Source organism: Elephas maximus, chromosome 22 (genome assembly GCF_024166365.1).
Source record: "Elephas maximus indicus isolate mEleMax1 chromosome 22, mEleMax1 primary haplotype, whole genome shotgun sequence".
NCBI classification, from domain to species: Eukaryota; Metazoa; Chordata; class Mammalia; order Proboscidea; family Elephantidae; genus Elephas; species Elephas maximus.
In genome coordinates, this window is record NC_064840.1 from 42,127,807 (window position 1) to 42,146,383 (window position 18,577).

Genomic DNA, 18,577 nt, shown 5'->3' on the forward strand with positions numbered 1-18,577 from the left:
GGAAGGAGATGATGGAAAAGCTCAATACCATCAGTCAGGGCTAGGTCAGGGGTCAACTGTAGAATAGACCATCAATTGCTCATATGCACGTTCAAGCTGAAAAAAATTAGAGCAAGTCCATGACAGCCAAAATACTACCTTGAGTATAACCCACTGAATTTAGAGACCATCTCAAGAAGAGATTTGACACATTGAACACTAATGACCAAAGACCAGACAAATTCTGGAATGACATCAAGGATACCATATAAGAAGAAAACAAAAAGTCATTAAAAAGCAGGAAAGAAAGAAAAGACCAAAATGGATGTCAGGAGAGACTCTGAAACTTGCTCTTGAATGTAGAGTAGCTAAAGCAAACAAAATGATGAAGTAAAAGTACTTAACAGAAGATCCCAAACAGCAGCTCAAGAATTATAATGAAATGTGCAAAGACCTGGAGTTAGAAAACCAAAAGGGAAGAACATGCTCCGTACTCTCAAGCTAAAGAATTGAAGAAAATATTCAAGCCTCAAGTTGCAATGCTGACGGATTCTATGGGGAAAATATTGAACGACTCGGGAAGCATCAGCAGAGCATGGACAGAATACACAGAGTCATTGCTCCAAAAAGAATTGGTCAACATTCAACCAACCATTTCGGGAGGTAGTATATGATCAAGAACTGGTGGTACTGAAGGAAGAAGTCCAAGCGCCTGAAGGGAATAATGAAAAACAGGCTTCGGGAACCGACGGAGTATCAACTAAGATCTTTCAACAAACAGATGCAGCACTGGAGGTGCTCACTCATCTATGCCAAGAAATTTGGAAGACAGCTACCTGGCCAACCAACTGGAAGAGATCCATATTTGTGCCCATTCCAAAGAAAGGTGACCAAACAGAAGGCAGAAATTATCAAACAAAATCACACACAAGCAAAATTTTGCTGAAGATCATTCAAAAGTGGTTGCAGCGATACATCAACAGTGAACTGCCAGAAATTGAAACCAGATTCAGAAAAGGATGTAGAATGAGGGATCCACTGCTGATATCAGATGGATCCTGGCTGAAAACAGAGAATACCAGAGAGTGTTTTATTAACTATGCAAAGGCATTGGGTTGTATGTATCATAACAAATTATGGATAACATTGAGAAGAACGAGAATTCCAGAGTCATACAGAACCTGTACAAAGACCAAGAGGCAGTTGTTTGAACAGATCAAGGGGATACTGCGTGGTTTAAAGTCAGGAAAGGTGTGTGTCAGGGTTGTATTCTTTCACCATACTTATTTAGTCTATATGCTGACCAAATAATCTGAGAAGCTGGACTATATGAAGAAGAACATGGCATCAGGATTGGAGGAAGACTCATTAACAACCTGCGTTATGCAGATGACACAACCTTGCTTGCTGAAAGTGAAGAGGACTTGAAGCACTTACTGATGAAGTTCAAAGACTACAGCCTTCAGGATGGATTACACTTCAACATAAAGAACACAAAAATCCTCACAGCTGGACCAATAAGCAACATCATGATATATGGAGAAAAGATTGAAATTGTCAAGGATTTCATTTTATTCGGATCCACAATCAACACCCATGGAAAGGGCAGTAAGGGAATCAAAAGACATATTGCATTGGCCAAATCTGCTGCAAAAGATCCCTTTAAAGTGTTAAAAAGCAAAGATACCACATTGAGGACTAATGTGCACCTGACCCAAGCCACAGTGTTTTTAATTGCCTCATATGTATGCAAAAGCTGGACAATGAATAAAGAAGACCAAAGAAGAATTGATGCCTTTGAATTATGGTGCTGGAGAAAAATACTGAATATACTATGGACTGCCCGAAGAATGAAAAAATCTGTCTTGGAGGAAGTACAGCAAGAATGCTCCTTAGAAGCAAGGATGGTGAGACTTCATGTCTATGTTGGACATGTTATCAGGAGGGACCAGTCCCTGGAGAAGGGCACAGTATTTGGTAAGGCAGAGGGTCAGCGAAAAATGAAAGGACCTCAACAATATAGATTGACACAGTGGCTACAACAATGGGCTCAAACATAGCAAAGATTGTGAGGATGGCACAGGACTGAGCAGTGTTTCCTTCTGTTGTATGTAGTGTTGCTGTGAGTCAGAACCAACTCGAGGGCACCTAACAACAACAACAACAACTAAAATCAAATAGGGAAAACCATGAACAGTAGAAGATGTCCCTCCAAGCAGTATTTCCCAGCAAAACTGCATGTCAAGAGCTCTTCAGAGTACTCAGAATGCATAAAATTTTACAAATCAATTTGTTAAACTGGATTGGCTGGAAATCACGCTCTTTGTGCATGGATCCAAGGAGGCCTGGTGGTTAAGTGCTTGGCTGTTGATGGAAATGTCTGCATTTTGAACCCACCAGGCTCTCTGCAGGAGATAGATGTAGTGGTCTACTTCCATAAAGATTACAGCCTTGGAAGCCCTATGGGGCAGTTCTGCTCTGTCCTATAGGGTTGTTCTGAGTCAGAACCAACTGGACTGCAATGGTATTTTTTAAACAGGTGCATGGATCCAGCAGAAAGGCATTTCTGAATTCTCCAGGCTCTCCAGGACTTATTCAACCAATGCTAAAAGAGGGTCAGGTGACATCGTGAATAGAGCATGGACTTCAGGGTCAGTTAGACTTGGGTTCAAATTCTCACTTGCTGTGTAACTTTAGGTAAGCAACGTGACCTCTCTCAGAAGAGGATTGCATAATACTATCAGCCTTACAAAGTACTAGGAGAATTAAAAACCCACTGTGCGTAAAAGAGCTAAGCACCAAGCTTAATTTGGTTTTTTCAACATAGCTATAAAAAACCCAGAAAGAAAGACGTGTTCCCCCAAAACCATCTGCTCCCTCATTTCACTGTAGATCAGGTGGTCAAGTTATATAAAGCAAGTACAGTTTTAAAAACACTAATATAAAATGCTTGTATGTACCTAGCCAAAATAGATGCTTAATTTAATTTAAGCATCTAAAAGAGCCAAACTGCAGATTCTTAGATGTCAAAAGATGATCCTATTTTACGATCAATAAAGGAGCCCTGGTAGCACAATGGTTAAGCACTTGACTGCTAACCAAAAGGTCAGCAGTTCGAACTCACCCAGTGACTAAGCAGGAGAAAAGAACTAGAGATCTGTTCCTGTAAAGATTACAGCCTAGGAAACCCTATGGGCAGTTCTACTCTGTCATATAGGGTTGCTGTGAGGCAATAACAAATTGAAAGCACACAACAACATATATTCTTAACTTGTGGAAATTATACACATTCAACAGGTGAATTTAAGACTGAGGTTTGGAGAGGGGAAGTTGCTTTCCCCAAGTCAAACAATCAGACCATGAGTTAGGATTTTTAGTAAAGCCATTATAAACCAAACCCGTGACCAAAGGAAAAAAAAAAAATCACCACAGAGCTTTATTCACTGACATTTCTAACTCTGTGGCCAAACAATGTCAGCAACCTGTCTGGCAATGGGTCTTTGGGAAGGTAATTTGACCTGTGGGAGGAAAGTTTTCCTCTAATATCACAACAGAGGGAAACCTGCTAAGATAAGGCAGCCTCAAATTTCTCAGTATGACATAGAACCTGCTTTCTAACATGTCTGGGGGTTGACAAACCTGAACGGCAAAAAAAATCATCAAAATAACCCTTTGAGCATTGAATGTGACACTTGCTGCCTCATGGTAAGAGACACTGTGTTAGGCCTACAATTTGGGTAAAACGTTATCATCTGAACATAATTTCTCACAGGTGAGTTAACAAATCAAACGTTTTAGCACACTTTTTAAAGTGTCCATTATACCTTTTTCTATAAAAATCAAATTCTCCAGTTAAATTTCTGATCATAATTACTTCTAATCACTGACCAGTACATTTAAAAGGTAACCCATACAGTGCAAGATTCATAAACACCTAAGTAGAATTAGGTCCCTGTTGCATAATTCTTCAACTGTAAATAATTTCATTTTACTTGGATCTACAATCAATGCCTATGGAAGCAGCTGTCAAGAAATCAAATGAAGCATTGCATTTGGGCAAATCTGCTGCAAAAGATCTCTTTAAAGTGTTAAAAAGCAAAGATGTCACTTTAAGAACTAAAGTGTGGGTCGGGGCCAAGATGGCTGACTAGGTAGACGCTACCTCGGATCCCTCTTGCAACAAAGACTCGGAAAAACAAGTGAATCGATCACATACATGACAATCTATGAACCCTGAACAACAAATGCAGATTTAAAGAGTTGACCTGAGTGACAGAGGCGGAGAACGAACAACTATGGGGAAGCAGCGACTGTTTTCGGAGCCTGGAGCCAGCGCCCCAGTCAGGTAACCTTGGCGCCGGGCTTAGGACTGGGCGCAGGGGAGCTGAACACGACATCTGTGATGGCGCAAACACGGGGCGCAGCCCTAGCCCCCTGAACTGACCCCGGGAGGGGGCCCAGCCAGTCCGCGCAGGCAGCACGGCCACGCGGCTGGTGGGAGGAGAAGTCCCCGGGAGGCAGTGACTGGTTTTGGAGCCGGGAGTGCAGCGTCCCAGCCAGGGAACCTTGGCGCCGGGCTTTGGACTGGGCACAGGGGAGCTGAACGCAGCAAATGGTCATGGCGCAAACATGGGGTGTAGCCCTACTCTCCTGAACTAACCCCGGGAGGGGGCCCAGCTGGTCCACGGGGGCGGCGTGGCAACGCGGCTGGCGGGATGAGAAGTCCCCGGGAGGCAGTGACTGATTTTGGAGCCGGGAGTGCAGCGTCCCAGCAGGGGAACCTTGACGCTGGGCTTTGGACTGGCAGCGGAGGATCTGACCGCGGCTTCAGTGGGCCAGACCCTCGGGGACAATCTCCACACAGCCAGCACCCATAGGCGACACGCCCCTTGGGAATCTCAGATAAAATAGTCATCCCAAGCAACATAAGCAACTTTGGCTATATTCTGGGGTGCTACGCTCTGCTGTTTTTCTGAACCCTCCCCTCCCCTTCCCAGGCAGCTTCATTAACATTGGAATTGCCTGAGCCAGAGGGAGAAGGCTCCGGCTCCACGGCTTTGCTTTTCTCCTTTTTTTTTTTTTTTTGGTCTTTTCCTAACCCATTCTTCCGGCCTGAGATAAGCAACCACAAAAAACCCAGGGACCAAAAATCCTTCCCTAATTGGACTAAAAACACAGAACCAGCTCCAGCCAAGCATATATGATCCAAATCTCGGGCTTTCATCCTTACAGGGAACAAGGTGGCTGTTATAATGCAAAGGCAGTTCTGATAGGGATCTGACTGCATTTTTTTTAGCGGATTTACTGGAAAAACAAGTTCCCCAGGTCTGATATCTCTGCTTATTCGACAGAGCCCTAACTGACCCACAACAGGGAACTGAGGGCTGAAGCTCCCCCCAGACCACCTAGCCTCTTGCCTTAGGGGTCTAAGGAGGGTGACACCTACCAATCAGTAGAGGTACTTGCATTGGGGGCCTAAGGTACAGCTGCAGAGCCCTCCCACCAAGGTGCTATAGGAATAGAGACACACCTACCTCACTGACACTTGGGGGAAGACTGTCAGCATCCTGCCCCCCCTGGAGTGTGAACCCCAGCTGCTGCTAGAATCTGGTGCACACAACTATCACCACTACTTCTCGAGGTGGACAGGTGTTAGGGTGCAGCACACACTTGACCCAAAATCAAATTCTACTCAAGGATAGTGAATAGACTCAGGCATATATATCTGGCAACAGCCCAAACCAGCTGGTAATAGGTCATAAGTAAGTCAAGGGCTACAACAAACAAGACAGCACAATCTAGTAGCCCATCCACGTATATTCAAAGAAAGCAAAACAAGATAAGACTCAGTGAGTAAATATAGAATAAATCACTAAGTGATGGCTCAGAGACAGCAGTCGATACCAAACCACATAAAGAAGCAGACTGGGCAAAGGATATGAACACGCACTTCACTAAAGAAGATATTCAGGCAGCCAACAGATACATGAGAAAATGCTCTCGATCATTAGCCATTAGAGAAATGCAAATTAAAACTACGATGAGATTCCATCTCACTCCAACAAGGCTGGCATTAATCCAAAAAACACAAAATAATAAATGTTGGAGAGGCTGCGAAGAGATTGGAACTCTTATACACTGCTGGTGGGAGTGTAAAATGGTACAACCACTTTGGAAATCTATCTGGCCTTTCCTTAAAAAGTTAGAAATAGAACTACCATACAACCCAGAAATCCCACTCCTCGGAATATACCCTAGAGAAATAAGAGCCTTCACACAAACAGATATATGCACACCCATGTTTATTGCACCTCTGTTTACAATAGCAAAAAGCTGGAAGCAACCAAGGTGTCCATCAACGGATGAATGGTTAAATAAATTGTGGTATATTCACACAATGGAATACTACGCATCGATAAAGAACAGTGATGAATCTGTGAAACATTTCATAACATGGAGGAACCTGGCAGGCATTATGCTGAGCGATATTAGTCAGAGGCAAAAGGACAAATATTGTATAAGACCACTATTATAAGATCTTGAGAAATAGTATAAACTGAGAAGGACACATACTTTTGTGGTTACGAGGCGGGGAGGGAGGGAGGGTGGGAGAGGGTTTTTTACCGATTAATTAGTAGCTAAGAACTGCTTTAGGTGAAAGGAAGGACAATATTCAATACATGGAAGGTCAGCTCAACTGGACTGGACCAAAAGCAAAGAAGTTTCCGGGATAAACTGAATGCTTCAAAGGTCAGCGGAGCAATGACGGGGTTTGGGGACCATGGTTTAAGGGGACTTCTAAGTCAATTGGCAAAATAATTCTATTATGAAAACATTCTGCATCCCACTTTGAAATGTGGCGTCTGGGGTCTTAAATGCTAACAAGCGGCCAACTAAGATGCATCAGTTGGTCTCAACCCACCTGGAGCAAAGGAGAATGAAGAACACCAAGGTCACACGATAACTAAGAGCCCAAGAGACAGAAAGGGCCACATGAACCAGAGACCTACATCATCCTGAGACCAGAAGAACTAGTTAGTGCCCGGCCACAATCGATGACTGCCCTGACAGGGAGCACAACAGAGAACCCCTGAGGGAGCAGGAGATCAGTGGGATGCAGACCCCAAATTCTCACAAAAAGACCATACTTAATGGTCTGACTGAGACTAGAGGAATCCCGGTGGTTATGGTCCCCAAACCTTCTGTTGGCACAGGACAGGAACCATTCCCGAAGACAACTCATCAGACATGAAAGGGACTGGACAATGGGTAGGAGAGAGATGCTGATGAAGAGGGAGCTATTTGTATTAGGTGGACACTTGAGACTGTGCTGGCATCTCCTGTCTGGAGGGGGGATGGGAGGATAGAAAGAGTTGGAAGCTGGCAAAATTGTCACGAAAGGAGAGACTGGAAGGGCTGACTCATTAGGGGAACAGCAAATGGGAGTATGGAGTAAGGTGTATATAAACTTATACGTGACAGTCTGACTTGATTTGTAAATGTTCACTTGAAGCTCAATAAAAGTTAATTAAAAAAAAAAAAAAAAACTAAAGTGCGCCTGACCCAGGCCAAGGCATTGTCAATAACTTTATATACATGTGAAAGCTGGACAATGAATAAGGAAGATCAAAGAAGAATTGATGCCTTTGAATTATGGTGTTGGAGAATATTAAATTTACCATGGACTGCCAGAAGAATTAACAAATCTGTCTTGAAAGAAGTATAGCCAGAACATTCATTAGAAGCAAGGGTGTAGAGATTTCATCTCACATATTTTGGACATGTTATCAGGAGGGACCAGTCCCTGGAGAAGGACATCATGCTTGGTAGAGGGCTGGCAAAAAGAGGAAGACCTTCAACAAGATGTACTGACACAGTGGTTGCAAACAAGGGGCTCAAGCATAACAATGAATGTGAGGATGGTGCAGGACTGGGCAGTGTTTCATTCTGTTGTACCTACGGTTGCTATGAGTCAAACTCGACTCAAGGGTACCTAATAACAACAACAACAAAATCAATATTGATTACTAATCCTGATTCCATCTCTGGGATTAAGAAAAAACATATCCTGAATATATTAATTTAGAGACAGGGTTGTCCTGGGGCTCATTTCCAGTTCAAGTACATATCAATGCTTCAAAGCAGTTTTGCATGAAAAGCACTTACTGGAGACTACCATCAAGACCAGAATAGGATGGAAGCTAGAAGAGTTTTGACAACTCAAAACTACTTGAATCTCAGTCTTTAACAAGGTCATATATCAATGTGGGAAAAAAAAAAATCCCTTCGGCTAGAGAAAAACTTGAACTCTAGGTGAATTCACAGTGTGGACGTAAGAAATAGCAAATACACAGTTTGATATTTAGGTTGTCAAAGCGAGAAAAGAAAGAATACGTAAGTCTATAGAATAAGCCTTTCTGATACCAGAAACTACTGAGAGAATTCAATAGTTTTCTTGGCTGCAATGACTTGTAAACATCTAGAACAGCCCAGATTTTGAAGCCCTGAGGACTCTTGCTAAGAAATTTGACACTAGTCTTTGCATACAATTTGGGGTTTCTTTCAGTGTTGATATCTTACCAAATAGAGCCATCTGTGCTCCCTCTGGGAAAGGTTCAACTGTTCTGTTGCCATTGACATGATGTTTGGCTAGAAAAAAGGAAAAAAATGCAAGTTTAACTGTAAAGTTCTACACAGATACTAACACGTGTCATTAAATGTGTCAAGGAACCTATTTGTCATTTTTAGCTATAGAGAGCATCAAAGCTTGCCCTCTTCAGACAGTTTTGACTTTTATTTTTAATCTCATAGTTAGAGAAAACACTAGAAGAGATCATGTAGTTCAGGTGTACTTTGTTTTACACATGTGTGTGCCCAGGCTGAGCTTGTGGAGTTGTCCAGCAGGTGGTGACAGAGTTAGTCCAGCAGAAAAGCCCCTGACTCTTGGCCAGAAGGCTCCCACTGTGCCAGACTGTCCCTTAGAAAACCGGGGAAACTCCAGTTCCAGGGTGCACTGGGGGTGGCTTCCCCTAGAAGACTCCTGACAATCACTGACCCAATCAGTATTTAAATTGAGAAATAAAGATAGTGGGTCCAATTTTTCAAGAAACAGAAGAGCAGAGCACGTCATTCTACCACAATTCAAGCACTGTTCCCAGGGCCAAAAGACACTAGCTCTCTTAAAGTCAAGATGGATATTCCAGTGCTTCTTACTACTTTTCATCCCCCAGCGCCCTCAACCAATCATCTTTCCCACTCTAATGCATTTCAAGTACTTAGAAATAAAAAGTGATAAGATTATGCTTTTCCAGTATTAACTTGTTCTTACAGCCCTGAAATAGGGAACATACACAGAATTTTTGAGTATGTCCCATTTATGAGTAGTTTAATAATATCCTCACTAATTCTTTACTGTGAGCATTTATGTAGGAAATACATAGGAGAAGAATAGCTAAAACAATGTGCCGCTGCATCACTGAGCACAAATATCTTGATTTAATGGGTTATACTCGACAGCACTGGGTTTTTCTGTTTTTTTTTTTTTTTTTTCTTTATTAGATGTATGGAAGCCTTGGTGGTGTATGGTAAAGTAATATAGCTGCTAACGGAATCGACTCGATGGCACTGGGGGGGGGGGGGAACCAAAAGTCAGCAGTTCAAATCCACCATGTGCTCCTTGGAAACTCTATGGGGCAGTTCTACTCTGTCCTATAGGGTCGCTATGAGTCGGAATCGACTCAACGGCAATGGGTTTGGGTTTATTAGATGTATGGAAACCCTGGTGGCATAGTGGTTAAGTGCTACGGCTGCTAACCAAAGGGTTGGCAGTTCGAATCCGCAAGGTGCTCCTTGGAAACTTTATGGGGCAGTTCTGCTCTGTCCTGTAGCGTCGCTATGAGTCAGAATTGACTCAAGGGCAACAGGTTTGGTTTTTTGCTTTATTAGATGTATTGAGCTCCAGCAAAGGGGTATGACCTAGGGTAAAAGGGATCTAGGGAGAAAATCCTGATGGAGAGTACAATTATCTTCAAGAGGTAAAAATTCAAAAGCAAACAATATCAGAAAGATTATAATTAATTATGTGCTAAGTAGTGGAGTATAGACGGAAAGTACTATAGCAGTTAGTGGCGGGTGGGAGGAAGTTGGGAAGTTAGTCTACAACATGGAGGAATTGAGAGTAGCGTAGAGTCTTAAAGGAGAGGTAGCGTTTGAAAAGGCAGAGAGTAAGGAAGTAACTTGACTGAAGGCCAAGAGCAGAATATAACCTCCGTATCTTCCTGGGCCAGAGAAGAATCTGGTCTGAGTGAAGCAGAGGTGATATGCTGAGAAGCAATGGCAATTAAGGACGGACTGGTAGGTCTTGAGAACCCTATTCAAATTCATGGGAACACTAGGCAGTCTCTGAAACCACTGAAAGTCTTGTAGAACCTGAAGGTTTTCGAGGTTCAATCTAGTTCAGACAATCCTTTGATGATTCTATCAGTTCAGGAGTTCAGGGGCTTCCACTGGTTCCTAAGTAATTACGGCACTATGCTAAAAACAGAAAACCTGGGAAAAGGGAAGGAGTCATCCCAGGGTTCAGAGTACAAGGTAGTAGTTTTAGCAGCCTGCAAGTAGTCTCTAGTTACTAACTGGCACAATTAGCAGCTGAATGAAGGAAGATCCCAGGTAGCCACATGACCTTGTCAAGTATACACTCATATGCTTAGTATCAATGATTACCGAATCCAAAGAAACATGATGAGGCTCCATGTGAAGGTCATGATTCTGTTCAATGGTTATAGAGATATCCAAAAAAACCAAAACCATTGCTACTGAGTTGATTCCAACTCATAGCGACTCTATAGGACAGAGTAGAATTGCCCTATAGGGTTTCTGAAGAGGCTTGCTTATCCAAAAGTAAAGAAATTGGTTCCTGGTATGGATTGAATTGTGTCCCTCCCAAAATATGTGTCAGCTTGGCTAGGCCATGATTCTCAGTATTATGTGACTGCCCACCATTTTGTCATCTGATAGGATTTTCTTATGTGTTGTAAGTCCTACCTCTATGATGTTAATAAGGCAGGATTAGAGGCAGTTTGGAGCCCTGGTGGTGTAGTGGCTAAGAGATTGGCTACTAACCAAAAGACCAGCAGTTTGAATCCACCAGCTCCTCCTTGGAAACCCTATGGGGCAGTTCTACTCTGCCCTACAGGGTCTCTATGAGTCAGAATCGACTTGACAGCACCGAGTTTGGTTTGGTTATGTTAATGAGGCAGGACTTAATCTAAAGATGAGGTTTTATCTGGAGTCTACCTCTTTTGAGATATAAAAGAGAAGTAAGCAGAGAAGCAGAGGGACCTCCTACCACCAAAAATGAAGAACCAGAAGGTGACCACATCCTTTGGACCTGGGGTCCCTGCACTGAGAAACTCCTCAACCCAAGAGAAGATTGATGACAAGGAATTTTCACCAGAACAGAGAGAGAAAGCCTTCCCCTGAAGCTGGCACCCTAAATTTGGACTTCTAGTCTCCTGGACTGTGAGAGAATAAATTTCTCTTTGTTAAAGCCATCTACTTGTGATATTTCTGTTACAGCAGCCCTAGGTAATTAAGACAGAATTTGGTACCAGGAGAGCGGGGTGCTGCTCTAACAGATACATGAAGTGTGGAAGCGGTTTTGAAACTATAAATGGGTAGAGGCTGGAAGAGTTTTAAAGTGCTTAATGGTAAAAGCCTAAATTTCCCTGAAGAGACTGTTGGTAGAATTATGGACATCAAAGAAAATTCCAGTGAGGACTCAGAAGGAAGTGAAGAGAGCTGTTACAATGAAAATGGCACAGATAGTGAGAAGCAGCAGCAGAGAAACAGCAGCAGCAGAACAAGGAGACCAGCATGAGACAGTGCTGGAGCCAACCCATGGAGCAAGAGAGCTGAAAGCCTTTGCGCAGGAGGCTTCCTGCCAGGGTGAGGTGCCTCCAGGCACTTATGGGTGGAGATAGGCTTGCTGAACCACGGAAGAAGAGAGCTGCGTGCCTTCCAGCTGAGGGTTTTACTGGCGGAGTAGGGTGCCTCCAGGCAATTATCAGTAGAGCTTCACCAACTCATTTCTGGAGTGTGGGGCTGCCCTTCACATGTGCCAGTGGGATGGGGCCAGATCTGCTGCCCAATGCTGAGGGGGCAGGGCTGCCATGCCCAAGGGGTAGAAGAACTGGGCCTGCTGGGGCCAAAGGATAGAGTTGCCACTCAGATGGACTACAAGAATGGGGCCGCCCAAATGCAAGGGAGCAGACTGGCTGTTCCAGTGGGCCTGGAAAGTGGAGCTGAAGCTCAGAGCTGAGGGGCCTCCACCCAGAATCCAGAGAGTGTGGCCAACACCCAGAGTCTGGAGGGCAGGGCCGTTGCCTAAATGGTCTCAGAGAACAGAGGATTATTTTCAAGCCTGGAGAGTGAATGTAATGTGTTCTGCTGACTTGCTTGGTGCCTGTTATCACTTCTTTCCCTCCAATTTCTTGTATTTGTAATAGAAATGTCTCCCTTGTGCCTGTTCCACCACCGTACTTTGGAAGCAGGTAACTTGTATTCTAGATTTCACAGATGAAGAGAAATATTTGGATTTTGGACTTAGAGTTGAATTAAGACTTTTGCTATGATATGATGGGGTGAATGTGTTTTATACATGAATGGGTGAGGGGAGGCAAAGAGTGGAATGTTACAGATTGAATTGCATCCCCCTAAAATGTGTGTCAACTTGGCTAGGCCATGATTCCCAGTATTGTGTGACTGTTCACCATTTTGGCATCTGATGTGATTATCCTATGTTTTGTAAATCCTACCTCTATAAAGTTAATGAGGTGGGATTAGAGGCAGTTAAATTAATGAGGCTGGACTCAATCTAGAAGATTAGGTTGTATTGTGAGTCAATCTCTTTTGAGATATAGAAGAGAGAAGTAAGCAGAGAGAAAGAGGGACCTCCCACCATCAAAAATGAAGAACCAAGAGGGGTGGGTATCCTTTGGAAGTGGGGTCCCTGCACTGAGAAAGTCCTAGACCCAAGAGAAGATTGATGACGAGGACCATCCACCAGAGTGAACAGAGAGAGAAAGCCTTTCCCTGGATCTGGCACCCTGAATGCATTCTTTTAGTCTCCTGGACTGTGAAAGAATAAATTTCTCGTTGTTAAAGTCATCCACTTGTGGTATTTCTGTTACAGCAGCACTAGATAACAAAGACACTTCCAAAACTATAATTCAAGAATTTATAGAATGGAATATTATGCAGCATATTTCAAATATAGCATTTGAGAGATATACAGAAACATGGAAAGATATTTGGGATAATGGCAAATAAAAAGAAATCCTATTACATATTCCACGTAGATTATAATTACAACTATGAATGATTATGGAAAAAGACTGGCAAAAATATGCAAAACTTAAAATAACTAGGGAGTCCCTGAGTGGTGCAAACACTCGACTGCTCATCAAAAGGTTAGCAGTTTGAGTCCATCCCAGGGCAGCTCAGAAGAAAAGCCTGGTGATCTACTTCAGCCATTTGAAACCCTATGGAATACAGTCCTACTCTGACACATATGGGGTCGCCATGAGTTGGTGTCCTCTTGACAGCAAACAGTTATTGGTTGGTTATCTTGTGGATTGTTTTGATAATTAAATGAGTTAATATATGTAAAGCATTTAGAACAGTGCCTGGCACATAGCAAACACTACATTAACCATTAAGGTATTACTAATACGTGTGTACTGCATTTCTAATAAAATCCAAGACAGAAATGGCAAACACATGGCACAAATTTGCCTCTCCTCTACCGCCATACCCATGGAATACATCACTAATAGACCACAGCATATTTTCATGATGACCCCAAATGTGATTACAAAATTCTTTCTCAGCATAGCACTCCACAAAATCTTTGATTATTTGGAGACAGCATGAAATCATTTTGCCATTCTTGGTATAAATTAAACAGAGATGGTACAAAGAAAGAAACCATATTCCTTATTATTTCTACATGATCAATTGCAATAAAAGCTATAAAAGATTGGGGGAGAGAATTTAGTGCTACTTTCAATTTCTTGCAGCTAAGCAATGGCATTTCTATTCCTTGGAAACCAAGGCTGAGCTTCTGAGGCATTTTCCAATTGAAACTCTCTTAAGGCAAATATTTGGAGGCCAAATAACCAAAAGTCCTATTTTTTAAATACATAAACATTTTTAAAACACTTATTTAAAAATAATCTGGTAACTTAACCAGCTTTTGTGTGTTTGTGTGTTTTAGGTGAAAATTTATAGTGCAAATTATTTTCTCATTCAAAATTTTATACACAAATTGTTTTATGGCATTGGTTTCAATCCCCACAATCTTTTGGCACTTCCCCCCGCCGCCACCCCACCACTTTCCTTTTACACCACGGGTGTATAGTAGGTTCTAAGATCAAGTAGTGTGAGGCCTCGTATTTCTCCAGTGCTTTGCTTTTCCAAGGCCTCCATCCTTTCCATGTAAAGTTGATAATCAGTTCTTCCATCTCGACAAAGAATGCTGTTGGTATTTGAATTGGGATTGCATTATATCTGTAGATTGCTTTGGGTAGGATTGATATTTTCATAATGTTGAGTCTACCTATCCATGAGTATGGTATTTTTTTTTTTTTTTTCATTTTGTAGGTCTCTTTTGGTTCCTTGCAGTAATGTTTTGTAGTTTTCTTTGTATAGGTATTTTACATCCCCGGTTAGATTTATTCCTAAATATTTTATCTTTTTAGGGGCTATTAGAAATGGTATTGTTTTCCTGATTTCCTTTTTGAAGTTCTCTGTTGGTGTACAGGAATCCCACTGATTTTTGTATCCTGATCTTATATCCTGCTGCTCAGCTGAATCTTTCTGTTAGTTCCAGCAGTTTGCTTGTGGAATCTTTGGGATTCTCTATGTATAGGGTCATATCGTCTGTGACTAGGGATAGTTTTACTTCTTCCTTTCCAAGTGGGATGCCTTTTATTTCTTTTTCATGCCTTATTGCTCTAGCTAGGACTTCCAGCACAAGTTAAACAGGAGTGGTAATAAAGGGCATCCTTGTCCGGTTCCCATTTTCAGCGGAATGCTTTCAGTCTCTCCTCATTGACAATGATGTTGGCTGTTAGTTTTCTATTAAAAAAATAAAATGTTACCAATGAGTCAATTCCAACTCATAGTGACACTATAGGACAGAGTAGAACTGCCCCATTGGGTTTCCAAGGTGCAGCTGGTGTTTATTATGTGGAGCAATTTCCCTTCTATTCTTATTTCATTGAGTTTTTATCAGGAATGGGTGTTGGACATTATCAAACAACTTTTCTACATCAATTGAGATGATCAAGTGATTCTTTTCTTTTGTTCTACTTACATGGTGGCATATCTTTATTGATTTTCTAATGTTAAACCGTCCTTGAATACCTGGTATGAATCCCACTTGGTCATGGTGTGTTATTTGATATGATGCTGAATTCTATTGGCTAGAATTTTGTTGAGAATTTTTGTATCTATATTCATGAGAGATATTGGTCAGTAATTTTCTTTTTTTGTGGTGTCTTTGCCTGGCTGGTGTATCAGGGTTATGCTGGCTTCCTTTTCTATGCTCTGAAATAGTTTCATTAGTACTGTTGTGAGCTCTTCTCTGAATGTTTGGTATAATTCTCCAGTAAAGCAGTCTGGACCAGGGCTTTTTTTTTCTTGGAAGTTTTTTTTATTACCTTTTCAATCTCTTCTCTTCTTAAGGTCTATTCAGATTGTCTATCTCAGTTTGTGTTAGTTTATGTACATAGGGTTTTTCTAGAAATTTGTCCATTTCTGCTAGGTTTTCAATTTTTTTGGAGTATAATTTTTCATAGTATTCTGTTATGATGCCTTTTATCTCGGTTTGGTCAGTTGTAACGTCTCCCATCTCATTTCTTATTTGGATCATTTGCTTCCTCTCCTGCATGGCCAAAGGTTTATCAATTTTGTTGATCTTCTCAGAGAATCAACTTTTGGTTTGTTGATTCTTTCTACTGTTTTTCTGTAATCTATTTCATTTATTTCTGCTCTAATCATTATTATTTCCTTTTTATGATGGCTGTGGACTTCTTGGAAACCCTGGTGGCATAGTGGCTAAGTGCTACGGCTCCTAATCAAAGGGTCGGCAGTTTGAATCCACCAGGCGCTCCTTGGAAACTCTATGGAGCAGTTCTACTCAGTCCTACAGAGTCGCTGTGAGTCAGAATCAACTCAACAGCACTGGGTTTGGTGGGCTTCTTTTGCTATTCTCTTTCTGTTTCTTTAAGTCATAGGCCAACATTTTGATTTTGGCCTGTTCTTTCTCATTTTATTATTTCTTTTTATTGTGCTTTAAGTGAAAATTTAGAGCTCCAAGTTAATTTCTCATACAAAAATTTATACACATATTTTTATGTGACCATAGTGGCAATCCCTATAATGTTACAGCACACTCCCCCTTTACACCCTGGGTTTCCCGTGTCCATTCAACCAGCTCCTATCCCTTTCTGCCTTCTCATCCTGCCTCCAGACAGGAGCTGCACATTAAGTCTGGTGTATCTACTTGAACTATGAAGCACACTCTTCACAAGCATTATTTTATGTTTTATACTCCAGTCTAATCTTTGCCTACAGAGTTGGTTTCAGGAATGGTTTTAGTCCTAGGTTAACAGAGAGTCTGTGGGCCATGTCTTCTGGGTTCTACTAGTCTCAGTCAGACCATTAAGTCTACACTACACTTTTCTCCTGCTCTGTCAGGGACTCTCTGTTTTGTTCTCTGTCAGTGTGGTCATTGGTGGTAGCAGGGCACCATGTAGTTCTTTTGGTTTCAGGCTGATGTGGTCTCTGGTTTATGTGGCCCTTTTGTCTCTTGGGCTAATATTTTCCTTGTATCTTTGGTGTTCTTCATTGTCATTTACTCCAGGGGGCTTGGGACAAATTGATGCATCTTAAATGGCTGCTCGGTAGATTTTAAGACCCCAGATGCCACTCGCCAAAGTGGAATGCAGAACACTTTCTTAATAAACATTGTTATGTCAATTGACATAGATGTCCCTCAAATCATGTTCCCCAGACCCTTGTCCCTGCTACTCTGTACCTCAAAGTGTTTGGCTGTGTTCAGGAAATGTCTTAGCTTTTGGTTTAGTCCAGTTGTGTTGACTTCCTCTGTATTGTGTGTTGTCCTTCCCCTCGTCTAATTCTTGTCTACTTTATCTAGTTAGTGAATTCCCGTTTCCCTCTCTCCCACCCTAGTAGCCATCAAAGAATGTTTTCTTCTGTGTTTAAACCTTTTCATGACTTCTTATAATAGTGGTGTCATACAATATTTGTCCTTTTGCAACTGACTAATTTCACTCAGCGTAATGCCTTCCAGATTGATCCATATTGTGAGACGTTTTGCGAACTCATCAATGTTCTTTACCATTATGCAGTATTCCATTGTCTGTATAAACCGTAATTTGTTTATCCATTCATCTGTCGATGGGCACCTAGGTTGTTTCCACCTCTTTGTTCTTGCAAACAGTGCTGCAATGAACGTGGAAGCATATACATCTATTCGTGTGACAACTCTTATCTCTCTAGCATATATTCCAAAGAGTGGAATTGCTGGATCACATGGTTCTTCTGTTTCTAGCTTTTTCAGGAAGCACCAAATCGATTTCCAAAGTGATTGTACTATTTTGCATTCCCACCACCAGTGTATAAGTGTTCCAGTCTCTCAAAAACCTCTCCAACATTTATTATTTTGACTTTACAGATTACTGCCAGCCTTGATGGGGTGAGATGGTATATCACTGTAGTTTTGATTTGCATTTCTCTAATGGCTAATGATTGTGAGGATTTCCTCATGTATCTGTTAGTCACATGGAGTCTTCTTTGGTGAAGTACCTGTTCATATCCTTTGCCCATTTTTAAATTGGGTTATTTGTCCTTTTGTTGTTGAGGTGTTGCAGTATCTTATAGATTTTAGAGATCAGACCTGGATTGGATATGTTATAGGCAAAATTTTTTTCCCAGTCTGTAGATTGTCTCTCTATTTTTTTGGTGAAGTCTTTGAATAAGCATAAGTGTTTGATTTTTAGGAGCCCCCAGTTATCTAGTTTCTCTTCTGGAGTTTGTGCATTGTTAGTTACGCTTTGTATTCTGTTTATGCCATGTATTAGGGGTTCTAGCATTGTCCCTATTTTTTCTTCTATGATCTCTATCATTTTAGATTTTATATTTAGGTCTCTGATCAATTTTGAGATAGTTTTTCTACGAGCTGTGAGTTGTGGGTCTTGTTTCAGCTTTCTGCAGATGAATACTCAGTTATGCCAGCACCACTTGTTAAAGAGACTGTTCCCCATTTAACAGACCTTGGGCCGTTGTCAAATATCAGCTGCTAGTAGGTGGATGAATTTATGTCTGGATTCTCAGTTCTGTTCATTGGTCTATATATCTGTTGTCATACCAGTACCAGGCTGTTTTGACTACTGTGGCGGTATAATAGGTTCTAAAATGAGGGAGCGTGAGGTCTCCCACTTTGTTCTTCTTGAGTAATGCTTTACTTATCTGGGCCTCTTCCCTTTCCATATGAAGTTGGTGATTTGTTTCT

At 41.7% G+C, this 18,577-nt stretch overlaps 1 protein-coding gene across 12 annotated transcripts in view; it reads right to left on the reverse strand.

The window, feature by feature from the left end:
• Positions 1-18,577, reverse strand: part of MSRA (methionine sulfoxide reductase A) — an 816,105-nt gene that overhangs the window by 496,222 nt on the left and 301,306 nt on the right. For 11 of the 12 annotated variants that reach the window (XM_049866284.1, XM_049866282.1, XM_049866293.1 and 8 more), the window contains one exon: positions 8,560-8,628. The exons of the other annotated variant lie outside the window; for it this stretch is intronic. In XM_049866284.1, the coding sequence (XP_049722241.1) occupies positions 8,560-8,628 (69 nt within the window). The remainder of the gene's footprint in view (positions 1-8,559; positions 8,629-18,577) is intronic. 12 annotated transcript variants of the gene reach the window in all.